Raw genomic sequence first — 25,903 nt, forward strand, 5'->3', positions numbered from 1 at the left:
ACCTGCATCCTCTTTTCCAGATACGCCTCAAACCACTTTTTTACTGGTCCTCTGATACCCATAGCTTCAAGCTTTTCCAAAAGTATGCTGTGGTTAATAGTGTCAAAGGCTTTTGACAAATCTAGATTTATCCCAAATACACTTTTTCCCTCTCCCAATTTACTGATTATTTCTTTTGTGTATTCCCATATAGTTGTTTCGGCACTTCTCCCAGCTTGAAATCCATGATGATTATTGTTATCAGATTGTGGATATTAAGATAATGTGTGACACTATATTTCATTAGTATCTCTAAAACCTTAGAGAAAGTTGGGAGAAGTGAGATAGGTCTGTAGTTTTCTATTTCAAGCTTATCACCCTTTTTCAACAAGGGAACGGCTTTAGAAATATTCAGTTTCTGTGGAAACACGCCCTCAGCCATTGAAATGTTTGTTATGTCCGCCAATGGTTTCGATATTTGATTACCTGTTTTTTTTACTAGTATCATTGGCACTTTATCTACTCCAGATGACATCTTGGACTTCAGACTTTTAATCTCTTTTAAAACTTCGTTGAGTGTTACCTTACTCTATCACACTATACTGAATGTAGCTTAAGCAACTTTACCGCGACAACGTTTTAGCTCCGCAAAACGAAACCACATCGTATGCTTTCTCTTCCGTATGCTCTTGGGTAAACGCTAATTCGCATTCCCTAACGTTCGCTCGTGTACCCTTCGGTGTAAAGGGGGCTTTTTAATTACTAATCGTTTAAATAAGTTCGAGATATATCGGTATGTTACTCGTTCAAGTATCTCAAAAGTTTAGTTACATGGTTTGCGCTGGACTTTTCGCTGCTTGAGACATCTTTAGTTTTCTTGTTTTTACTTCGCTCTTGAACTCATTTGCAGCACTGACCATCCTCAAAGTATCCTGAAGCCTATCGCTCATGTTAAATACGTTGTTTCTACAGACGACGGTTAAATAAATGTGAAATGACGTACGCGAGAATACTCAGCATGATCTTCATTTGTCGTCAAATTAACTAGACGGGAACGGTACTGCAGCCTTAACTAACCGGGGAAAAAAGGTGCTGTTGTACAACGCGCACACCAAGGACGTCGTGAAGCAATTGTTCGGGGTCCTTCAGACGTACCTGGAAAGAATCAAAGAAAGAATCGCTTTGTTCATAGAACAGCGTCGTTTCAATACTAGCAGCATTCCGGATTGACCGCGGGGCCCTCTAGTTGCACCAGTTGAAAATAATGCTATCGACTGAATGCATTATCTTCGACGCGTCAAGAGATTGGATTTCTTTGACATATTGACAAAATTCGAACTTTGGGCGCCAACGTGTATGTTTCGTCTAGAAAATGAGGTTCGTATAAATATAAAAATAAGTTGAATAATCGATGTAAGTGTCCCTATTATATTTTTTGTATAAGTGTTGTATGACGTTTTGTGAGAAAGTAGAATGGCGAATGTGAATCCTGCTCGAAACATCAGTTGCATCTGCATAAATATCTGACTGGTTTTATGCTGGATGTTTACCTAAAATAGATGTAGTCTAAATGAGATACACCCGTCGGCAAAGAATCATTGAAGTCTGTAGGTACGTCGAGCAGAGCACAGTCACTACAGTTCCTCAAATTTCAGATTAATTTCCATTACTTATTAGAAATAGATCGTTATCGCATCTGTGATATGCTGCTCTCATAAACTAGACGTTTAAATGACTCCTGTTTAAAAGTTTCTGTGCTCCATTATTAGCCGCTTTCTATAGGCGATATTGTTTTATATCATTCGTATGCCTTGATCGTAGATTTGCCAGAATTATCAAAAGAAAAAGTTTTGGAATTAGTTGGAGGAACTGTTTCCCATCTAAAGTGGTGTATCATGTCCTGTCGAAATCCCTCCTTTTCGCAGTGATAGCCCCAGTTGGCTTGGTTGTTGAAATCGACTTCCGGAATATTTGTGACTCATTTGTAAATCAAGTTGTGTGACTAACATTTGAGTCCTGCAGATCTAAAATTGTGAAGATTTATAAATTGTTTGTTCACCTGGTAATGTGACATGCAACAATTTTTGTTAAATATCGGAATTAGCAGACGTTCCGTCTGTAACAACTTCCGGAATTAGCAGCACACATGACACTGGAATGGAAGCCATCCTGGACATGCCTCCACTACACCTTTGGGTCAATATGGAGGCAGCATCTGGGGCATACAGACTTAAAACTGACAAAAACTGGGTCTCATTCAGATATCCAGAATCACACACTAACATAGTGAGTGAGGTAAATATAGGAATGGCTGGGGAAATGCCTGCTGACTATATAGCAACTCCCAACTGCATCAACAAGCCTTACAATATAATAATTGGAAGGAGGGAGCAGTGGGAATAAACAGTTCGACACCATACGGCGGACATTGTTTGGTTTACCAATGGGTTGAAATCAGACCAAGGGGCAGGGTTGTACAGGGTATAGCCAAGACTAGAGGCCATCATCTCTCAGAAAATTGGCCTCTGTATTCCAAACTGAAATTACTGCAATCGGGGCTTATTGCCACAGGGCTATGGTGGAGTGAGGGGAAGCAATAGGGTAAATCTAGTGTGGGTCCCTGGCCACTCAGGGATCTGTGGCAATGAACAAGCTGACAGATTGGACCAGAACCTGTCCTGACAATCACCAAGGCTATGATCAAACTAGAACTATGGGGCTGGCATAGGAAACAGCACGTAGAATATTGGACCAAGCTCCATAAATAAAAACATGGTGAGGTAAAAATGCCCAAGCCATGTTTTAAAAGGAACAGGAGAGAGATCAAACTCATGACTGGACTGATGACAGGCCATGTGAATTTCAAAAAACCACCTTCACACAATGGGTATAATGGAAGAAGGCCCTAGATGTAGGATCTGTGAAGGGTGAAAAAACTGCACACACCTAATCTTTGAATGCATTGCATTGGAGAGCAAAAGATATAGAATCTTCGGGACAACTAGAACTCTGCAGACATATTGGAACATGGTTAAATGTCTTTGCCCACCACAGAACGTATCTAACACAGTTATTTCACAGGCTGCTTCTTCAGATTCCTTCAGTATGTCAACATCATTCTAGCTATCCCATTTGCAATGCCTCAGATGTTACTGCTGATGGAATCTTCTTGTACCTTTAGATTTTTTTTTTTTTTTTTTTTTTTTTTTTGTCTTTGCTTTTTTGAGAATCTGGCTTGGAGGGTGATGGTAAATTAGTTTGGCAAGATAATGATATGGAAGTGCATGAAATTTTTATAGGATGACGTTCAGTAGAGGATGTGTAAGTTGTCTGAAAGTGCATTAGTATAGTCCTAATCATTTGATGTTGACCTGGAAGTGTGTTGAGTTACTGACAGATGACCTTCATGAAAGGCTACTGGATCCCCTGGTGTTCCTACGCCTACATTATTGTGTGCTTCTAGAACTTCATTTGTAACTTCAACAACAACTTCCTTGTGTGTACGCTACGGTCGCAGGTTCGAATCCTGCCTCAGGCATGTATGTTTGTGATGTCCTTAGGTTAGTTAGGTTTAACTAGTTCTAAGTTCTAGGGGACTAATGACCTCAGCAGTTGAGTCCCGTAGTGCTCAGAGCCATTTGAACCATTTGAACCTTGTGTGTAGTTGTAAATAGTTCTAAAAGTTAAGTGTCTTGTAGACCATTCCACGCAATGTCATTCTTGTGATTTTGGAAATAAATCACTTTTTGTTCAGATATTTTTGATTCTATAAACTTAAAGTCATCTTGAGAGTTATGCACAATACTTCTGGGTTGTGATGATACAACTGAAGGAACTATCAGCTCTCTGGGAGCTATCTTATTGAAGTTTACATTGTCAGCATTAAACGGGCAGAGACCACTTGCTCAGAATCCATTCTGTATCCTTTCTTTTGTAAGGGAGTTTAGTCTTTCACCAAGGACAGGAACAAAGTGTTATTTCTTAAGTTTGCTCCTTGGGTTTGAACAATGCCACTTTTTAAAACATTTCTTCTAAGCAAGTTTTAATGGACAAAAAGCGACAGATAAATAGTTGGTATCAAATGGGTTGAATTCAAAAGACAGAATTATTATATTTTCAGAACAAAACTGTGACACGTGTACTGTCACCTGGCATCAGTGAAAAAGTTTGTGGCATTTCAGTGATTTTCAGCCGGCAATGGGAGAAACATATTTGTTATACACCGAAAGAAAGTGGTGCACCACACATCCAGCCACTCTCTGAATGACCTGTTCGCTACAGTTTTGGAGTACTATGAGCAGCATGACCTGATGTTTGCACATACTGAAAACCTGTCATTTGTGATACTAGTGAGATAGCTGCATTGGCTGTCACTAAAACTGTTAAATTTGCATTTTCATCATTTTTCATGACAGCGTACCTATCTCCACTTCTTTCTTCGCCAGAACTCTGTCACCTTTGGGATGGAGAAGGAAAGCACCCTCATTGCAGTTAAATAAACAAATTGGATCATTTGTGTTATCAGGAAGGTTAATTGTAATTAAATAAACTGTTACAGCAGGAGGCCAGGTACAAATATGAGTTTCTGTGATGTCTCTCACAGAGACGGATTTTGTGTTACTCTTTCAGTGAGTTCAGGACATCATATCAGAAGAGCAGAATATCATTTTGTCCGGCCTGTTATTAGTAAGAGGAGTTAGGTCTGTGAATTTCTGTCATGAGATGTTCACCACTGTCCAGAACTTGCTGTTCGGTGACTGGATACTATAGTTTTGCCATTGACAACCATTGTACTATAAATTTCTCTTCTTCACGAGTTAGAATAGTTGGTCCTATTCTGCGTACATATGGGCTCTTACCAGATATTTTATAAAGAAGTGTAGTTAGAGGAACAGCGAATTGCTTGACTGCTGCTTTTGCTACTGGCATGTCTGCCAAAACTTGTTCTATGGCTTTTGTCATTGCATTGACGGAATAATTATGCTTAAGTCCCATTATCTGAAAGTTAAGTTAATGTACCAATAATCTACAGCCATTTCTCCCTGTCACTGACATCATGTCAAACACTGGTCAGATATAACAAAGAAATACATTTTCAAGGTGCAGATGAATGTGATTAAAGGGGACGTTTTTGTTCATTTATATTACTACACTTTTTTGAAAAATTGGTGTATCAATGATTGACAGAGAATGTCAGAAAGTGGAACAATAAACAATTATTTGTTCCATTAATTGACACCCCTCCCGACATGCCTACACTGATGTAGAATTTAAGTTTTGAACACGGTATTCTAAATATATAATTTACTGATGCTCCATAATGACATATTTTGCCACTTCAAATTTTTAGTAGAACAACTTACCTTAATGATTTCCGTAGAAATAATAGAACCACTGGTCACACCTTCACATCTTTGATGATTTTCCACTCACAACAACAATGCGGAGTACTTATTTCTGTCGAAAGTCATATCTGTGTAGTTGAGCCTATGAAACAATCTAGTGTGCAATTTTAATCTCTTAAGAATTCCTCTTTATCCATTTCCTCAGCAATATATAACTTAATGAAGTTGTAATTTTGATTTAGTTTCTAATCTGACCAAAAGGTATTCACAGAAGTCTGTCTTCATAATACTTTGCAATTCTGCGCATAAATTTTGGTTATTTTCGAAAGTAGTGTTCAGCGGAATGATTTGTTAGATTAAACTGTTATGAATCAGGGTTCATGTTTGGTTAACTGTAGTTCACTTTTGCTGAATGCGACTATATTCTTCCTGTGATTATGAAGACTATATAGGCACAACATATTTGTTTGTGAACAGTTTTGTTACCAAAACGTGTAAGAGAGCACTGCCCTAAAAAAATAAAGCAAAGCAAAGCAGAAAGCCACATTCTCTGACTGTATTGCATATCTTAAATACTAATACTCATTTTGTACATAGATTTGTTTGAATAACATTAGTTTCCTGTAGGCCTGCTGTCAAGTTACAGTCCAATGGAGCCCAGAACTTTCCATGCTGAGTTAAGGGTTAGATCAAGTAGTGGTTTATCAATGCACTTTAGTCCAATGAGAGTTAACTGCAAGGCTCCATGAATACAGAGCAGTTAAGATGGTCTATGATTATGATTGCAATGGAAGTAGTTTTTACAAAGGCAAATGCAGTTTGACATGTGCGGAAGACTGTATGAGTTATTGACTGAAAGGTTTAATGGACCTACTGTTATGTCCAAAATTCATAGAGATAATGGCTCAAAGAATGCTGGATGGAGGGAGACAAGAAACAGATGCTTAAATAAACACACACAGCTATGACATGAACTACGTAATGAGTACGACAATCAGATGTTGATGTTACCTTCCACTCAAGAAGAGCTATTGGAGTTTTCGAACTCATTACTGGTAGGGCATGTGGCCTGGAGGGCATGTATCCTGAGTTCGTGTGGGTGGTAGGTCCACTGACAGTGCCTTATTTGGCAGCATTACTAAATGAGGCATTGCGAATAAATGGATCCTGGCAAACTGGGAAACAGCTAGGGCAGTAGTGATGAAAAAGGAAAAGAATAAAGAGTGAAAAGCCATAAATCCATTTGCTTATTAAATGTCATTCTATATCCATACTCTACAAACCACCAAGAGGTGCATGGCAGAAGGTATGTCCCATTGTATGCTCAGAGTTCAGGAATATCTGCATTGTGACTAGGTGCAGACACACATGGAACTCTTTGGTCTGAACCAGTATAGGCATGGACTGAGAACAGGGAAGTCTATTGATAGTGCGATTAATAGAGCTTTTCAGGTAATAGAAAATTTGAAGTATGCAGATGTGTTAATGACAGAGACTGCAGGTGCATTTGGTAGTCTTTGGTGGCCTGCACTCTTTGCACACCTCAGAGACCTTGGAGTCGAAAAATGTTTGTACAAGAGCGTTGTCAATTACTGTTGTGGGCAAAGTGTCCAGTGGCTCGCAGGACAGAGTAAGGTAATCAAGATTATCAATGGCTGTCCTCAAGGCTCTGTAAGTGAGCCATCATTCTGGGATGGTAGTATTGCACGCCTATTACATCTGTTAGATGGGTAGATACACAGATGACATCCTAATAATTGTGTCCGCGGACCCGGGGAGACTTGAAGATGAATGAAGTGTTTGTACAGATGCAGCAGTGGTGCACAGGCAACAGACTGACTATAGATGTTCATAAAATCATATACATATTTCTGAAGGGAAGACTTTCTCTTACCAGAAATCCTTCCTTGAGGCATGAGGGAATCTCTGTAAAATGGAGCACTGTTTGCAGGTGTCTAATTACTATAGTACGTAGTGCAGTCACATCGCGAAGCTATCTTCAACACTCTTGTGGGCTTCGCTGCCAACGTTTGGATGCTTTGTCTTCGACTGGAGAGCTACAGAAAAACACTGTGATGAATTTAGCAAAGCACATGTCTGAGGCTCATCAGTGCATTTTGTACTACACCTGTTGGGGATTTACTGCTGATACTTGGGATGTGTCCAGTGGATATCATGGTATGTTACAGGGCATTTGGTAGTCTTTGGTGGCCTGCACTCTTTGCACACCTCAGAGACCTTGGAGTCCAAAAATGTTTGTACAAGAGCTTGGAAGTTAGATGAATGACAGTCTGACTGGGATACTAGAAGCAATGCAGTATATAGGTACCAGTATATTCCCAAGCATTAGGAATAGGTCAGATTGTACCTCCCTACTGAAGTTATTGTGTACCAGGTGATGTTCCAAATTTCAAATTCATCGAATGGAATGTAGTAACACATAAATCTGTGAATGTAAAGAGGAAGGTTCTGCCGATCATGATGTTGTCAGTTGCCCCCGTATCAGGGTAGAGAGAGAATGCAGACAATTAAACTGCGATCTGCAAACAACTGTAAGTGACCAAACCTACTCAACTTTGTCTATATAAGGTTCGTTGCCATGCAATGTCAACAGATCACAAAGTGTTTCTACGTCTACAGACACTCTGCGATCCACCCTATGGTGCATGGAGGAGTGTACCTTGTACCACTACTGGTCACTTACTTTCCTATTCCACTTGCAAATAGAGCGAGGGAAAAATGACTGTCTATATGCTTCTATACAAGCCTTAGTTTCTCTTGCCTTGTCTTCAAGGTCCTTACAAGAAATCTACATTGGCAGCAGTAGAATCGTTCTGCAGTCAACTTCAAATGCAAGGTCTCTAAGTTTCCTCAACGGTTCCTCGAAAAGAACTTCACCTTCTCTCCAGGAATTCCCATTTTAGTTCCAAAAGCATCTCTCTTAACAAATCTAGCTGCCTGCCTCTGAATTGCTTTGATGCCTTCCTTTAATCCGACTTTGTGAGATCCCATACTCTCCCGCAGTACTTAAGAATGGGTTGCACTAGTGTCCTATATGGGGGGTTTCCTTTACAGATGATCACACTTTCGTAAAATTCTCAGGATAAACTGAAGTCGACTATTCGTCTTCCCCCCCTACGATCCTTATATGCTGGTTCCATTTCATATTGCTTTGCAGGAGTATGCCTTGATATTTAATTGGCATTATTGTGTTAAGTGTCTCATTACTAATGCTGTATTCGAATATTACGGGATTGTTTTTGCTACTCATCCATATTTTTTTACATTCAGACCTGGCTGTCATTCATTACTCCAACTAGAAATTTTGCCACAGTCATCTAGTGTCCTCCTAAGTCTATCAGTGACAAGGGGTAATTACCTTGATTCGTAGCAAGAGGTGATTGTAATTTCTCTTCTAAAGAAAGACAAGATTTTGACATCATATTGTTAGCATGGTGTTTCTTTGATAAGAAACATAAGGAGAACACTGAAACTAATGGGGAACCATCATGTGGTAAGTGTTCTGGAAATGGTGTTCAAAGGCTACTGTTCAACTCTTGAAAATCTGACTTAGTTGGAGGCTGTGATACAGAAGTCAATATTTTGCTCAACATGCCATTGGGTTCCTTATTAACATTAAGAAACCTTATATTTGTCAGAGGTGTAATTCTCTGAGAAAACTTCTCAGCTGGGATTCTCATGGACAGGTGCCAACATTTTAAAAATATTTCTTTCCCAACAGATTCTTCTGCTACAAAGATTGGAATTCCCTTTCAGCTGAACTTATCCAGGAAAGTAACATGTCTAGGGCAGTGGTCCTTAATCTTTCATACACTGTTACACCTGAATAAGATCAGATACCAGCCAATACTTGCTCTTTACAATCTTTTCCCAGTCATTTTAATTTCAAGAATGAAAATAACGTTCAGAGTTCATTCACTTCCTCATTTTTGTGTTCATTACTACCATAGTCGAAACTCCACTTTCACACCTACATGTTGTGATGAATGGAAACAGTATTCTTAAGGATTTTCCTGAAAATAATCTGTGCTAGCCTTGATCCTTTTGCCAAAATGTTTCCAGTTCTGTTGCAGCCTACCATATCCTGTGTTCTGTATAGCTCAAGATCTTGAGCTTTGGCTTGGTTTTTGCCTTATGAGAAGATTCTTCTACGTACTGAAAATTTACTTATAATCCAGGCATTTTCTTAAACTTTTCTGTATCAGCAAAGTATTTGCTAATTAGTTCATTGTTCGTGAAGCAAGTGCAGACTTAATTAATCTGTGAATAACCATTTTTTCATGCGAAGAAAACTGGAGATCTTACTTCTAAGTCTTGATTCATTGATCCTATCGTGTAATGGTTGTTCCTTCACTAATTCCCTGATCTTATCATTCTGTAGCCTGTGCCTCGTCACTTTAGTACTATTCCTCAATAATCTCATCTCACTAGCTTGTATTTTGCTTCTCTTTCTTCCTTTCGTTATCATTATTTCTATGTTCCAGGATGGTGCCACTCTGTTCATTGTGTCATCCATTACCACAATGAAAGGCAGTGGGGAAAATGCACTTTCCTTCTACTTCTGTTGCAGTCAGTTGTATCTCTCTGCCCCCTTCTTCGACAGCTCAAACTCTGTTGTACATGTATCTTATCCTCCATATAGTCTGGTTTAGTGTTCCTCCGTTCTCCAGGGACTTTGGTCCCTTGTTACTGCATACAGTATCATACGCGTTTTCTGTCCCCAAAAAGGCCATCAAGAACATCTATTCCATGTTCGTAGTGGTGTCTCTGTAACTGTCTTACAGTGAAAATTAAATCTAGTGTGCATCTTCGTACCTTTAACCCATGTTGGTCTTCCCTCATCATACCTTCTGTTTTTGTCCAAATTCATATTTCCAAAACTTCCTCATATTTTGCTCAGTGGCTCATCGATGTGATTCGCTGATAGTTTTTACACTATTTCCTATTACTTCTCTTGAAGACTGGGGCAACTATTCCTTTCTTCCAGTCTTCTGTGGTTCTTCTTTCTTTCCACGAAATTTTCATCACTCAATATGCCCGTTGTAAGCCCACATCTCCTGGTGCTCTCACCATCCATACACTTACTTCATCAAAATTTGGTGCCTTACCTCCTTTCATCTTTTTCGTTGCACCTTCCCCTTCCCACTACAATAAGTTCTTTTCTGTTTGAGCTCCTCTTCTTCCTCCTTGTACAGGTATCCATTAGGGTTTAAGAACTTGAGAAAACAATCCTTCCACATGATCTTGAGTTCCTTATTACTTTCTATATCTTGGCCACTTCTATTTGCCATTCAAACATAGTCCATCATATCATTCTGCCTCTTACTTTTAAGCATTCCATATGCTTAAAAGACCATTTTTGAAACTTCACTATCGTCCTCCATCATTCTAGTCTACTGTTCCATGCATCGTTGTATCTCCTCTCCCACCACTCTTTTTGTTCTATCTTGTCTGGTACTCTTCTCTCATCTGTACTTTCGTATTCTATAATCATACGGTGAAGGCCCAATTCTGCTTCTGCACTGTATCTTTCATTTCTTCATTCCACCATGGTGTTTCCTTCCATCTCTTTTTGTTGCTTCTCCTACCACAAACTACATCTGCTACACTTACTAGTGTCTTCACCCCCTGCAGGACTGGGGATTAGAATAGGGCCAAGGTTTTCCTGCCTGTCGTAAGAGGCGACTAAAAGGAGTCTCACAATTTTTGCCCTATGAGTTCAGGTCCCATTCTGTGGTTTGACCTGCCACTTTCAAAATTCTACAGAAGTGAGGGCCATATGGGGAAGGATGCCTTTCGTGGCGCGCGATTTATCCATAGTGCCCTTAGATTCGATCTCCTGAATCTCTCGACATGGTTTTGCATCTCCACCTGCGATTCAACTATTTGGGCGAGGACACTTTCCGGGGTATGTCATCTTCTTCCGTTGTCTCCTGTGCTCTTTCGTCCCCATAACAATAATGGGTTTCTCTGCGCCCAATATCCAGCACGCTAGCCAGTCGGTTGTGGTGGGGTCGTCATGTACCCATTTGGTGGTAGCCCCCTGACAGCACAGGGATCACACTGCTGATGCCTGAGCTGTAAACTCCCCACGTATACCAAGAAGTAAATGCCTGTCTTCCTGGGGCATCAGGACTCCCGGCAACTGCCATCATGCCAGTTGGCCTTTGCTGTGGCTGGGTGGTGCCCATGGGGAGAGCCCCTGATCGGAGTGGGTGGCATCAGGGCGGATGACCCGCAGTGAAGCGGACTAAGTCATCTCTTGTATGACCCTAAACCGTTTCCCTCCCTCGCTACACCATGGGAGAAAAATAGGACTACAGAACGGCGAGAGCCATATTCGCCTCAATTTTTAGTCTTAGCAGAACTGATGAGGACTCCTTTCTACCTACAAAGCCTCAGTTTTTTGTTGAACACCTTGAGGATAAGTTTGGAGAAGTGACAGCGCTGTCCAAGATGCAAAATGGTGCAATCTTGATTCAGATAGCATCCCCAGCCCAATCCCGAGCATTACTCTCCTGCGACTAGCTGGGTGATATTCCTGGTTCCGTCGCTTCCCATAAAAGCCTCAACATGGTCCAGGGAATCATTTTCCATCGCGATCTCCTCTTGCAGTCTGACGACAAGCTCTGCGCCAATTTAGAATGGCGGGGTGTTCATTTCATCCGGCGCTTTTACAGGAGACCCAAAGACAACAGGGTTTCTATCGGTGTCTTCATCTTGGTCTTTGAGGGTGATTCATTGCCTGATAAGGTCAAGGTGATGGTTTACCGCTGTGACTTTAAACCATACAAGCCTCCCCCTATGCGATGCTTTAAGTGCTGGAAGTTTGGACACATGTCTTCCCACTGCACGTCTGGCGCCACACATCGAGGCTGTGGACATCCACTGCACCCAGATACTCCATGTGCACCTCATCCCACTTGCATCAACTGTGGAGAGCACCACACCCCCTGCTTGCCAGACTGCCCAGTACTCTAAAAGGAGTGGAAAATAATGGAGTACAAGACCCTGAACTGGTTAACTTTCACAGAGGCTAAACATAAATTTGAAAGATTATACCCCATTCAGTTGATGTCAACATGCTGCAGCTACGACACCATCGCTCTCCCCAGTGCCAGTGGCTCCTCACTCTGTGCCGCAAACAGTGGCCCCTCCGGTCCACCAGAATACATCTGCCCCCTTGGTGGTAGGGGCAAATCTTCCTCCGTTGCCCCCAAAGCACCTTCTTTGGGAGCAAGCCCCCCCCCCCTCTCTGACGCAGGGGAATCAGTCCCCTATCCCCTGCCAGAAAAGCAACAGCCTCCTCCGGCTCCTCCCGTGTGGAAGGGGTCCTTTGGGGCCCTCTCCCCCAAGGTCTCCACTAATGCCACGGCAGACACTCGCCAGTGGATCAAGGAGCCATAAGCTGCTGGACAAAGAGCTTCACGGTCTTCCTCCATGCCTGAATCTGCTTTGGAGAAATCTTTCCAGCAAGCTCCTAATGAGAAGCGAGAGAGCAAGCAAACTAAGAAGAAGTCTGCTAAGAAACAGGACCCTCTGGTGGCTCCAACACCACCACTCCCTATCAGTTCTGCATCTGAGGATGCGGTGGAGATCTTAGTGTCCCCTGAGGACCTGGATCTCACTGATGCCTCATCCACCATAGAAATGGCTACAAATACTCAATCAGTGGCAGCAGGTGACCCTGAGGAATAACCTGCCTCCTTGCACACTTCATGCCTTCCCAACCTCACGATAACATCATCCTCCAGTGGAATTGCGGCGGTTTTTTCCACCACCTGGCTGAGCTATGGCAACTCTTCAGCTTTGCATCTGCTTTCTGCATTGCCCTTCAGCAAACCTGGTTCCCGGAAATGCGGACTCCTGCCCTCCGCGGCTATAGGGATATTACAAGAACCATAGTGGCTATAATTGAGTGTCAAGTGGAGTTTGTGTCTACGACCTGAACTCAGTATGCAGTGAACCTGTGCCCCTTCAAACCCCTATTGAAGCTGTGGCTGTCAGGACAAGGATGATGCAGGAAATAATTGTCTGCAACTTATGTCTTTCTCCAAATGGTGCAGTACCTCTGAATGCATTGGCTGCACTGATTCATCAATTCCCTAAACCTTTCCTACTTTTGGGAGATTTTAACACTCATAACCCCCTTGTGGGGTAGTGCTGTGCTTACTGGCCGAGGCAGAGATGTCGGAAATTTACTGTCACAACTCGACCACTGCCTCTTCAATACATGTGCCCCTACACACGTCAGTGTGGCACATAGCACATATTCGGCCATTGATCTCTCGATCTGCAGTCCTGGCCTTCTCCCATCTATCCACTAGAGAGCACATGACGACCTGTGTGGTAGTGAATGCTTCCCCATCTTCCTATCACTGCCCTGGCGTCAGGCCCACGGACGCCTGCCCACATGGCTTTAAACAAGGCAGGCACTTTCACCTCTGCTGTCACTGTTGAATCTCCCCACATGGTAACATCGATGTGGTGGTTGAGCAGGTAACTACAGACAATCCTTTCAGCGGCTGCAAATGCCATCCCTCATTCTTTATGGTGCCCCCAGCAAAAGACAGTCCCTTGGTGGTCGCCGGAAGTCGCTGAAGCAATTAAGGAGCGTCAGCGAGCTCTACAGTGGCATAAATGGCACCCTTCCATGGAACACCTCATAGCCTTTAAACGGCTCTGTGCCCGTGTTCGCCAGATAATCAAAAGATGGAAACAGGAGTGTTGGAAGAGAAATGTCTCAACCATTGGGTGCCATACGTCACCTTCCCAAGCCTGGGCAAAGATCAAACGAGTTTTTGGGTACCAGACCCCAACAGGTGTTAATATAAATGGCGTGTTATCTACTGACGCAAACGCGATTGCTGAGCACTATACTCACGCTTCTGCGTCAGAGAATTACCCCCCAGCCTTTTGCGCTCTCAAACGGTGGCTGGAAAGGAAAGTCCTCTCATTTACTACATGCCACAATGCACCCTATAATGCCCCATTTATGGAGTGGGAGCTCCTCAGTGCCCTTGCACATTGCCCTGACACAGCTCTTGGGCCAGATTGGATCCATGGTCAGATGATTAAACATCTCTCATCTGACTACAAGTAACATCTCATCATCATCTTCAACCATATCTGGTGCGATGGCGACTTTCCATCGCACTGGCGGGAGAGCACCAACATACCATTGCTCAAACCCGGCAAAAACCTGCTTGATGTGGATAGCTGTCAGCCCATCAGCCTCACCAATGTTCTTTGTAAGCTGCTGGAATGGGTGGTGTGTCAGAGGTTGGGTTAGGTCCTGGAGTCATGTGGCCTACTGGTTCATGCCAGGGCAGTTTCCGCCTGGGTCGTTCTACCACTGATAATCTTGTGTCCCTCGAGTCTGCCATCTGAATAGCCTTTACCAGATGCCGTTGCCATCTTTTTTGATTTACAAAAGTACACTACCTGGCGACATCATATCCTTGCCACATTGTATGACGGTGTCTACAATCCGGGACAACCGGGAGATCCGGGAAAAACCCGGGAATTTTTTCATCCGGGAGAAAACCGGGAAAAACCCGGGAATCTTTTTGAGTTCCGGGAATTTTTCATTGTTTTGGTTTTCATTTAAATTTTTGTTATTTTGACTGGTAAGAACCAATACTCTGACAAAAAAATTTACTGTATCCCGCCTCTGCAGAATAATAGTGCAGCAACAAAACATGAACGAGAGAAAAAAACAAAAATAAAACTGAAGTCGCAAAGAAAATGTGCCATATGCAACAAAACACAGTGCTCATACAAGCGTCTGCCAACAGCAAAGTGTGTCAAAGGCTTTAGGAAGACTGTGCAGTGCTTCTTAACAACAAATTGCCTCCAATGAGCGTGACGTGACAGTTTTTTACATTAGATTCGTTTTAATGCAAGATCTTTTAATGTTTCACACGTACAAACATGCGGGCTTCCTGCGTCATCGTAGCTGCGCAAGTGCAGTGACGCCTGTTATCTGGCGCTCTCTGGCAACTCCTGAAACGTACCTTTCTAATAGGTCACGGAAAAATGTTGCGAGTATTGCTTTGAAAAGCGTTACTTTCAAAGTAAATTTCATTTTATGTAAGATAAACTATGTGAGAGAGTGTACGACGAATTTCTTAAATCACAGAGCGTTTGACTCTCATTTAAAAATCAACTCTTTGGGGACGACCATATGAAGAATTTCGAGCCCAGAAGATCAGACATTTACGTCATTATTAAAAAATTTTACCGACACATTTATGTGGTGCATGACGCGCAAAAAAGATCAACAATATGTGTGGAAGCTTAGCTTCTCTTGCAGCTTATTAATCTTAGAGATCAATATTATATGTGATAGCTTTGCTTTTCTTGTAGCAACAATTGTACATTAATTTAAGCCATTAATTTTTGTTATTTGTGTGTTCGCGCTACTTAAGAGTGATCTTGCTATTGGCTGACTACATCACGTGTCAAATGCTGTCATCAGCTGGCGAGATCAGGTGACATGAGCTGTGACTGGCTTACAAAAGCGCGTCGCAATCTCGATTTTAATGCTTCAGAAAGTAACATGCGGTGTTTGGTGGAATTCGAATTTATACCTTCGTAACACGAAAATATGCAGTGTGTATGTTGCTGCACATCAAAGATCTTTCCAAAACGTGTTTTTGCCGCTGAGTTTCATTTTCTAAAGTGCCGGGAAATTCTACGCCGGTGTATAAAACCATTAACCGTAAAAGGATGGATAAGTGCCGAGAAAAAGTATACTTTCACTTAACATGGAAAAAGAGTTTTTTCATCCGGGAGAAAGTGTATTTTCAACCGGGAAATCCAGGAAAAATCCGGGAATTCTTTTTCCTTGTCCATGTAGACACCCTGTATGTTTTTTATCCATAATTTCGTGTCGCTTCGTGCTTTCCATGTCCAAGTTCGTGTCTCCCATAGCTCCCCCCATATTCCGGAGAATGGGGTCCTTCAGGGCTCTGTGTTGAGTGTGTCTCTATTTTTAGTGAACATTAACAGTCTAGCAGCAGCCTTAGGGCCGTCCTTCTCACCCTCTCTGTGTGCAAATGACTTCTGCATTTCTTGCTGATCCACCAGTACTGGTGTAGCTGAGTGGCACCTACAGGGAACCATCCACAAGGCCGTCATGGCCTCTAGCCCACGGCTTCCAGTTTTCAGCTGCAAAGTCATGTGTAGTGCACTTCTGTCGGTGTCGTACATTCATCTGGAATCAGAACTTTACCTTAGACGATCCCCTCACTGCAGTGGAGATATATCGATTTTTAGGACTGGTTTATGATGCCCAATTGACTTGGCTTCCTCACCTTCATCAGCTTAAGTGGAAGTGCTGGCAGCACCTCATGCCCTCCGCTGCCTGAGCAACACCAACTGGGGTGCAGATTGCTCTAGGCTGCTGCAGCTGTACAGAGCCCTTGTTCAATCCCGCCTTGACTATGTGAATGTGGTTTAAGGTTCGGCGGCGCCCTCAGCATTGCATTTACTCAACCCAGTGCACCACTGTGGCGTTCAACTACTGACAGGAGCATTTAGGACGAGTCCAGTGACCAGCTTCCTTATGGAGGCTGGAGTCCCTCCATTGCAGGTCAGACATGCACAACTGCTCGCCAGCTACGTTGCACATGTTCGTAGTTCTGCTGCACATCCAAATTACTGTCTCCTTTTCCCATGCACGGCGGTTCATCTCCCGCATCGGCAGCCCAGGTAGTCCTTGCCTTTACCACCTATACTCGAGGTCCATTCGCGTACACCTCCTTGGTGTACGACTAAGCCGCAGCTTCACCTGGATCTTTCACATGGCCCAAAGGACTCAGTTCATCCTGCGGCTCTCCGCTGTCACTTCCTCTCGATTCTTGACATGTACCAAGGCCATGAAGCGGTTTACACCGACGGCTCGATGGCTGATGGTCACGTCAGCTTCGTGTATGTCCATGGAGGACATATTGAACAGCATTCCTTGCCCGATGGCTGCAGTGTTTCCACTGCAGAGCTGCTGACTATTTCTCGTGCTCTTGAGCACATCTGTTCATGCTCTGGGGAGTCGTTTCTTCTGTGTACTGACTCCTTGAACAGCCTACAAGCTATCGACCAGTACTACCCTTGTCATCCTTTGGTAGCAACCATCCAGGAGTCCATCTGTGCCCTGGAATGGTCTGGTTATTCAGTGGTGTTTGTGTGGACCCACGTTGGAATCCCAGGCAACGAACTTGCTGACAGGCTGGCCAAGCAGGCTACACGGAAACTGCTTATGGAGATCGGCATTCCAGTAACTGGCCAGCGTTCGTTTTTATGCCGCCAGTTTCTTTGGCTTTGGGAGACAGAATAGCATAGTCTCAATACGCACAACAAAATGCGTGCCATTAAAGAGACTAAAAATGTGTGGCAGTCCTCCATATGGGCCTCTCACAGGTACTCTGTGGTTCTCTGTCGGCTCCACATTGGCCACGCTTGGGCGACCTCCTCAGCCATGAAGACCCACCTCAGTGTCGATGCAGCGCCCAGTTGACAGTGGCCCATATTCTGGTGCACTGTCCCACTTTGACTGCCCTGTGATGAAATGTTTGGTTATCGGACTCGTTGCCACTTCTTGTATCTCCTTTTATCACCTCATCGGCTGATTTAGTTTTACGTTTTATTCGTGAGGGTGGGTTTTATCATTTGATCTAAGTTTTAACGCATGTTCTTTGTCCCTCTGTGTCTTCCATCCTAGTGCATTTAGGGTGGAGGTTTTATTGTGTTGCAGAGTGGCTGGCTTCTCCTTTTTATTCTCATGGGCAGCCAGCCCTTGTAATCTGTTTTGTTGTTTTAATCTCTTCTACCTGTTTCTTGCGTTGCTGTGGTTTTCTTCTCCCCTTTTGTCCATTTAAGTGTTTGTTGCCCTTCCATCGTTCTTGTGGTTTTTTCTTTCTCTCCATTTTGTGATTCAGTCTCACTTGATTTATTCTCAGCCTAGTGGGTTTGTTTCATTCAGAGCAAGGGACCGATGACCTAGCAGTTCGATCCCTTCCCCCTCCTCTTTTAAACAAACCAACCAACCAACCAACTAGTGTCCTCTTAAATCTACCCCATTCCTGTCTGCCATTTTTTGTTTATCCATTGTGAGATTTTCTTCATTATTCTGAGGTAGTATACCCTGCTCTCTTCTTCTTTCAGCTTCATATCTGTATATGCCCATTCTGGTTTTCTGTCCCTTTCTTATCCTTAGCCTCTCTCAGATTTATTGTGCAGTCAGACGCTCCAGCTGTCTCGTGAGTTTGTGCATGCCGCACATGTGGCCCTGAGCTATTGCAGCCTTTTCTTCCTTCCTGGGGTGCATTCCCTTCCCCGCATCCCTTTCTACCTGTCCTGTCTTCCATCTTTTACTCAACACCATAGTCCTATTAATGCTAAATAGCCAGCACAATATCCAGTCCATGTGGTAGGATCATGATGTGCCCTGTGGTTGAGCCCCCTGACAACACAGGGATCACACTTCCGATGTCTGAGATGCTACCTGCCTGTGTATGTCCAGGAGTGGTTGTTTGTCATCATAGATCCTTGGAATGCCGGGCAATGGCCACCATGCCACATGACCCTTGCTGTGGCTGTATGGAGCACATGAGGGGAGCTGCTGATCAGAGTGGGTGGTATCAGGTGGATGCTTTGTGTATGAAATGCACAAAGCTCCAAGAAGCTGGCTGTTCTTCTACAGCTACGTCTTTAGTTGGAGCAGATACCTTAATCTTGCTTCTTATGATCCTATGGCAGTCTCTTCCCTGGCTACGCCACGCGAAGATAGCCAGGCTTGCTGGTTTGGGGTGAAACCCATCCCCTCTCTACCTGGTCTGCACCAGGACTGATGGGGAACTTTCACTGCTACAAAGCCATTATTTTTCATAGAAACTATCAAAGACAAGATTGGCGAAGTGGATTATCTGAGTAAGGTGTGGTCAGGTTCACTGTTGATCAAAACTCCGGCCACCCAATCTGTGGCTCTTCATGGCTGTGACCATCTTTGTGACATCTCAGTGTCCATTACTCCTACCAAGTCTTTGAATATGGTTTAGGGAGTCATTTTCCATACGGACTTCATCCTTCAAACACATGAGGAATGCAAGACCAATCTGGCATGGCAGGACATTCATTTTGTTCAGCATGCTCAGAAAGGCCATAAGGATGATTGCATCGATATTGGTGCCTTTGTACTGACATTGGAGGGGTATACAATTCCAGAGAAGGTTAAGATTATGGTTTGTCTGTGTGACTCTCCCTCTTCTCCCTCTCCCTCTTCTCCCTCTCCCTCTTCTCCCTCTCCCTCTTCTCCCTCTCCCTCGTCTCCCTCTCCCTCTTCTCCCTCTCCCTACCCTCTCCCTCTCCCTACCCCTGTCCCTCTCCCTCTCCCTACCCCTGTCCCTCTCCCTCTCCCTACCCCTCTCCCTCTCCCTCTCCCTACCCCTCTCCCTCTCCATACCCCTCTCCCTCTCCATACCCCTCTCCCTCTCCATACCCCTCTCCCTACCCCTCTCCCGCTCACTCTCCCTACCCCTCTCCCGCTCACTCTCCCTACCCCTCTCCCTCTCACTCTCCCTACCCCTCTCCCTCTCACTCTCCCTACCCCTCTCCCTCTCACTCTCCCTACCCCTCTCCCTCTCACTCTCCCTACCCCTCTCCCACTCACTCTCCCTACCCCTCTCCCTCTCCCTACCCCTCTCCCTCTACCTACCCCTCTCCCTACCCCTCTCCCTAACCCTACCCCTCTCCCTAACCCTACCCCTCTCCCTAACCCTACCCCTCTCCCTACCCCTCTCCCTACCCCTCTCCCTACCCCTCTCCCTACCCCTCTCCCTACCCCTCTCCCTACCCCTCTCCCTACCCCTCTCCCTACCCCTCTCCCTACCCCTCTCCCTACCCCTCTCCCTACCCCTCTCCCTACCCCTCTCCCTACCCCTCTCCCTACCCCTCTCCCTACCCCTCTCACTCTCCCTACCCCTCTCACTCTCCCTACCCCTCTCACTCTCCCTACCCCTCTCACTCTCCCTACCCCTCTCACTCTCCCTACCCCTCTCTCTCCCTACCCCTCTCTCTCCCTACCCCTCTCTCTCCCTACCCCTCTCTCTCCCTACCCCTCTCCCTAACCCTACCCCTCTCCCTAACCCTACCCCTCTCCCTCTCCCTACCCCTCTCCCTACCCCTCTCCCTCTCCCTCCCCCTCTCCCTCTCCCTCCCCCTCTCCCTACCCCTCTCCCTCTCCCTACCCCTCTCCCTCTCCCTACCCCTCTCCCTCTCCCTACCCCTCTCCCTCTCCCTACCCCTCTCCCTCTCCCTACCCCTCTCCCTCTCCCTACCCCTCTCCCTAACCCTCTCCCTCTCCCTAACCCTCTCACTCTCCCTACCCCTCTCACTCTCCCTACCCCTCTCCCTCTCCCTACCCCTCTCCCTACCCCTCTCCCTCTCCCTACCCCTCTCCCTACCCCTCCCTCTCCCTACCCCTCTCCCTACCCCTCCCTCTCCCTACCCCTCTCCCTACCCCTCCCTCTCCCTACCCCTCTCCCTCTCCCTACCCCTCTCCCTCTCCCTACCCCTCTCCCTCTCCCTCTCCCTACCCCTCTCCCTCTCCCTATCCCTAACCCCTCTCCCTCTCCCTACCCCTCTCTCTCCCTACCCCTCTCTCTCCCTACCCCTCTCCCTAACCCTACCCTTCTCCCTAACCCTACCCCTCTCCCTAACCCTACCCCTCTCCCTAACCCTACCCCTCTCCCTAACCCTACCCCTCTCCCTAACCCTACCCCTCTCCCTACCCCTCTCCCTACCCCTCTCCCTACCCCTCTCCCTACCCCTCTCCCTACCCCTCTCCCTACCCCTCTCCCTACCCCTCTCCCTACCCCTCTCCCTACCCCTCTCCCTACCCCTCTCCCTACCCCTCTCCCTACCCCTCTCCCTACCCCTCTCCCTACCCCTCTCCCTAACCCTCTCCCTCTCCCTAACCCTCTCCCTCTCCCTAACCCTCTCACTCTCCCTAACCCTCTCACTCTCCCTAACCCTCTCACTCTCCCTAACCCTCTCACTCTCCCTAACCCTCTCACTCTCCCTATCTCACTCTCCCTACCCCTCTCCCTAACCCTACCCCTCTCCCTAACCCTACCCCTCTCCCTAACCCTACCCCTCTCCCTACCCCTACCCCTACCCCTACCCCTCTCCCTCCCCATTCCAGATCTTCCTGAATCCTGGTCACTCTCCAGTCCCTGCACTTTTTCACCTGCGAAGGAGAGGGAGGAGAAACGTAAATCCCTACCCCTCTCCCTCTCCCTACCCCTCTCACTCTACCTCTCCCATAGGTACTGAATCCCCCCATGCAACCTGAGTCCAACCTCTTGTTTATGGATGTCACTCCATCCTTGTTGGTGATGGTTGGTGACCTGGCAGCATGAATAGCTTCAGCCCTTTTGCCTCTTGTTTGGCTCCTTTGCTTATTCGACAGAACTGTAATAGATACTACTGTCACCTTCTAGAGCTACAATTCCTTATATCCTTTTACTCCGCAGCATATGTCATTCTACATGAATCTCCTTTTACTGATGCTCACTCACTGACCCTTCATGGGTTCCATGCTTTTCTGGAACTGAGCAGCCCTTTGAGGGCTTCTGTTGGCATTTGCACATTGGTCCATATAGATACAGTTAGTACATGGACACCATTTGCACCACATTGGAAGTGGTTGCTGTCCTGGTCCACTTGGACTCTGTGGTCAGTGTGTGCAATCTCTATCTCCATCCTGACAGGCCACATATATCCACTGCCCTAACTGCCTACCTTCAGCAACTCCTCCCTCCTTCCCTCCTCCATGGGGATTTTATTGACAATCTCCCATTCTGGGGCAGAGCGTTTTTTGCATAGTCAGGGTCTCTTCATTGATCAATTTCTTGCAGACCGTCACCTGTGCCTTCTTAATGGTGGTTTCCCTAGCTGTTTTAGTGCCACCTATGGCATATTCTCTGCCACTGATCTTTTGCTCACTTCCCCTCCCCTTCTCCCGTCATTACATAATTAGCTGCACAATGGTCTTTCCGATACTCACCATTTTCCTTTGATTCTCTCAATCCCTTCTTGCTTACTAATGGCCAGGTTACCCCACTGGGCTTTCCATCGTGTTAATTGGCCTCTGTCTACCTCCCAGGTCTGTTTGCCCCATCTTTGTCTGGTAGTATTGATGAAGACATGTCCAAAATGACTATTCGTGTCAGTGGCATTGCTGTCACCTGCTCATTGGGCCCCTTTCACCACTGTCTGGTCCTAAGATGTAGCACAGCCACAGCCACTGCCATTGCCTTCCATGATCACTAACAAGCCTTGCAATGCCTTAAGCAGCATCTTGTCATCCTCTAGTCTTATTAAGTCTTATTACCTTTAAATGCTTTCACACCAAAGCCCATTAACAAACCAAACAGAGCAAGTGCTTGTGTTGGAAACACTTTGTCTCCTCCCTAGTTTTCTTCTGACCCTCCGGCATGGGTGTGGGCTAAGCTTCCCCCCCCCCCCCCCCCCCCCCCCCCCAAGGTTGCCAACGGCCATCTTCCTTCCAAGGCCTTGCCCTCCCGGGTGGCTTTTGTATGGCCAGTTCTCACTGAACGCCTTGCGCCCCTTTTTGTGATGGCATCGGTGTCAGGTCCTACTCAGCTGCCTTCCTCCACCAGAAACAGTGGCCCAAAGCTTCCCACTTCAGTTTTACCCCTTATCTGATGGAATCCTACAATGAAATTTTTGCTGAGTACAAACTACTTATGGACCTCTCCTCTTCCAACAATTCAGCTCCTGGCTCAATTCCATCCATAACCAACTGCTTCAACACCTCAGTTCTTCCCGATGACACCGACTGGCCTTGCATTTGTGGGGACAACCATTCAAACTCACATCTGGCTTCTCGATTTAGGTTTTCCACGATTTCCCTAAATCGCTTAAGGCAAATTCCAGAATGGTTCCTTCAAAAGGGCATGGCTGCTTTTCTTCTCCGTCCTTCCGTAATTCAAGCTTGTGCTCTGTTGCTAATGACCTCATTGTCGACAGGACGTTAAAAACTAATCTCCTTTTCCTCCTCTTCCTCCTCCTCTTTTCCTCAACAACAACAATACCTCCTCCAGGTGTTTAACTGTATAAAGCTCCAAGGTGTTTTCCCTCCTCGATGGAGGGACAGTATTGTAGGTCCTGTCCTTAAGCCTGGTAATGATCCATCATCCATTGAAAGTTATTGGCCAGTCAGTCTGACTAGTACTCCCGGCAAGTTATTTGAATTGATGGTGGCTCATTGGCTGTTTGGGTCCTTAAAACTTGGGACCTTTTGTCTCCTTACCATTGCAGCTTTTGGGAAGGATGGTCTCCGACTGATTATCTGCTTCAGTTAGAAAATGCAGTTCAGCAGGCCTTGTATCAACAACGCCATCTTGTCGCAGTTTTCTTTGGTCTCTGCAAGGCCTACAACATGCCATCAACTCTGCACCATTTTCAGCTCTCCATGGACTCGAGAGAGTGGTTTCACACAGGATTCCATATTGTCATTTTCATTATCACTGTTAGTGATAATGTTGGATTGTTGATCATTCTGCTCTGTATGTGGATGGTCTCTGTATTTGGGCTAGTTTCCACTTGGTGGCCTCTGCAGAGCAACAGCTTCCAGGTGCCATCTGGCACACCTCTACGTGGAAACTCTCACACAGTTTTCAATTCTCTCCCTTTAAATTGTGGGTTGTACGATTGTCACCATCCAACAGTCCATCCCGATCAGGCGTTCTTTCTACCTCAGTGTCCAACATCTCCCGGTCTCTCTCTCTCTCTCTCTCTCTCTCTCTCTCTCTCTCTCTCTCTCTCTCTCTCTCTCTCTCTCTCTCTCTCCCCCCCCCCCCCTCCTCCTCCTCTCTCCCCCCCTCTCAAAGTCTGTTTACACCAAGGTTGCCCCTTACCCGCCATCTGGAGATTGGCTGTTTCAATAAACTCAATAACTCAATGTCCTTCACTTCCTTGCCCACATCTCTTGGGACGCAGGGCAGATTGTTAGGTTCTTCTTCACGTTTGTTGGGCCTTTGTTCTCTTCTTTCTGGACTATGACTATGAAGTTTCCAGTTCAGCTGCTCCTCGCACAGTGCTCCTCTATGACCCGGTCCACCATCATGATATCTGTTTGGCCACTGGTGCCTTTCACACTAGCCCTATCGATAATCTGCTTGACACTGGGATACCTCCACTTTCAGTTCAGTAGTCCCAGCTCCTGGTTTCCTATGCTATGCTCTTGGTTAGTTCCTCAGGCCTCCATTGCTCCACTGGTGTTCTGTAGTTTGTTACATCCCCTTTAATGACATTTTCGGGATCTGTTGGGTTGGTTTTGTGTGTCTTTTTTTTCCCCCCACTCTTATGGTTGTAAATCCACCAAGCGTGTGAGATAAAAGTTGTTGTCTTCTGTTGACATCCCTCCACCTGTTGATCTCTGTCATCAATGAGCTTCTTGCCAATCTCGACTGTGCTACTTGTTCGATTGACTACCTTTAGGTTCCTGGCTACCTGTGTATCCTGCATAACGAGCTCGCTGATCATCTGGCTGCGGCGGTGAAGGTGCGGAGGGCAGCCACCCATTCCTGTTCTCCGTGACCCCTTTTTCTCAGTTGTGGGCAGACTCTTCGGGGGGGTCACACCCACCCCTCCCCAAATACCCTTTCTAATAAACTTCATGTGATTGAGGGGACTCCCATCATGTGGTATTGTTCCTTCCGTGTCTCAAGTGAGAATCTACCAACCCTGCTGTCTTTGTATTGGCCATACCAGGTTGACCCATAGCCTTATGTTCCATAAAGAGCTGCCCCCCCCCCTCCATTTCACCTTTGTAGTGCGCCCCCCCCTCCCTCACAGTGATCCACAGTTTGCAGGACTGCCCCCACCTTTCAGTCCTTCGCACTAATACACTCTCCCACTCTCCTTGCCACAGGTGTTAGCGGATGACTCTGGCATTTTACATCCACCCTCAGTTTTCTTTGCGAAAGTGATTTGTTCTCCCAGATTTAAGTACTGGAATTTCCTTCTGGAATTGAAATCCCTCGGTTAGCATTGAGCATTGTTGATCCTCCATCCTTTTCCAGTGTTTTGTGTGGTCTTATGTGCCATTTTGTCCCCCTTTTCTTGTGCCTTCTTGTTGTCCTCACTGTGTCACAACCTTAGTATGGTACGGTGTTGGTATCAGGTTGGGTCGGCAGCAGTGCCAGTGCCATGTTGTGTGTAGTTTCTGTGGGGCCCGCTGCTCTCACGCCCTCCTCCCCTCCTTTTCTTTACTTTTCCTGTCTTCCTATGTTTGCCTGTTTTCCTTTCCCATTGGCTGGACTGTCTCGTTGGTGTTGTTCCTCCCTTAGTTCCTGCCACTGTGGATCATGAGATTGAAAACCTCACTGTTGGTCCCCTCTTGCCTCCCCCCTCCCTCTCCCCTCCAACAAACCAACCAACTAACCATTAGCAGTTGATGGGTACCATCCAAGGCCTTTAATGGTATTGCCTTGACATCTGTGATGTTCCTATTCATTTCCTTATCACAGAAG

General features: G+C 45.6%; 1 protein-coding gene across 2 annotated transcripts in view; it reads left to right on the plus strand.

The window, feature by feature from the left end:
* The first annotated feature begins 1,266 nt into the window (after positions 1-1,266).
* The window catches only part of LOC126161536 (uncharacterized), a 139,722-nt gene continuing 115,085 nt past the window's right edge, over positions 1,267-25,903 (plus strand). For both annotated transcript variants that reach the window (XM_049917460.1, XM_049917462.1), the window contains exon 1: positions 1,267-1,356. In XM_049917460.1, coding sequence (XP_049773417.1) covers positions 1,352-1,356 — 5 coding nt within the window. In that variant the 5' untranslated portion in view covers positions 1,267-1,351. The remainder of the gene's footprint in view (positions 1,357-25,903) is intronic.

The sequence above is a fragment of the Schistocerca cancellata genome, chromosome 2 (genome assembly GCF_023864275.1).
Source record: "Schistocerca cancellata isolate TAMUIC-IGC-003103 chromosome 2, iqSchCanc2.1, whole genome shotgun sequence".
Taxonomy (NCBI): domain Eukaryota; kingdom Metazoa; phylum Arthropoda; class Insecta; order Orthoptera; family Acrididae; genus Schistocerca; species Schistocerca cancellata.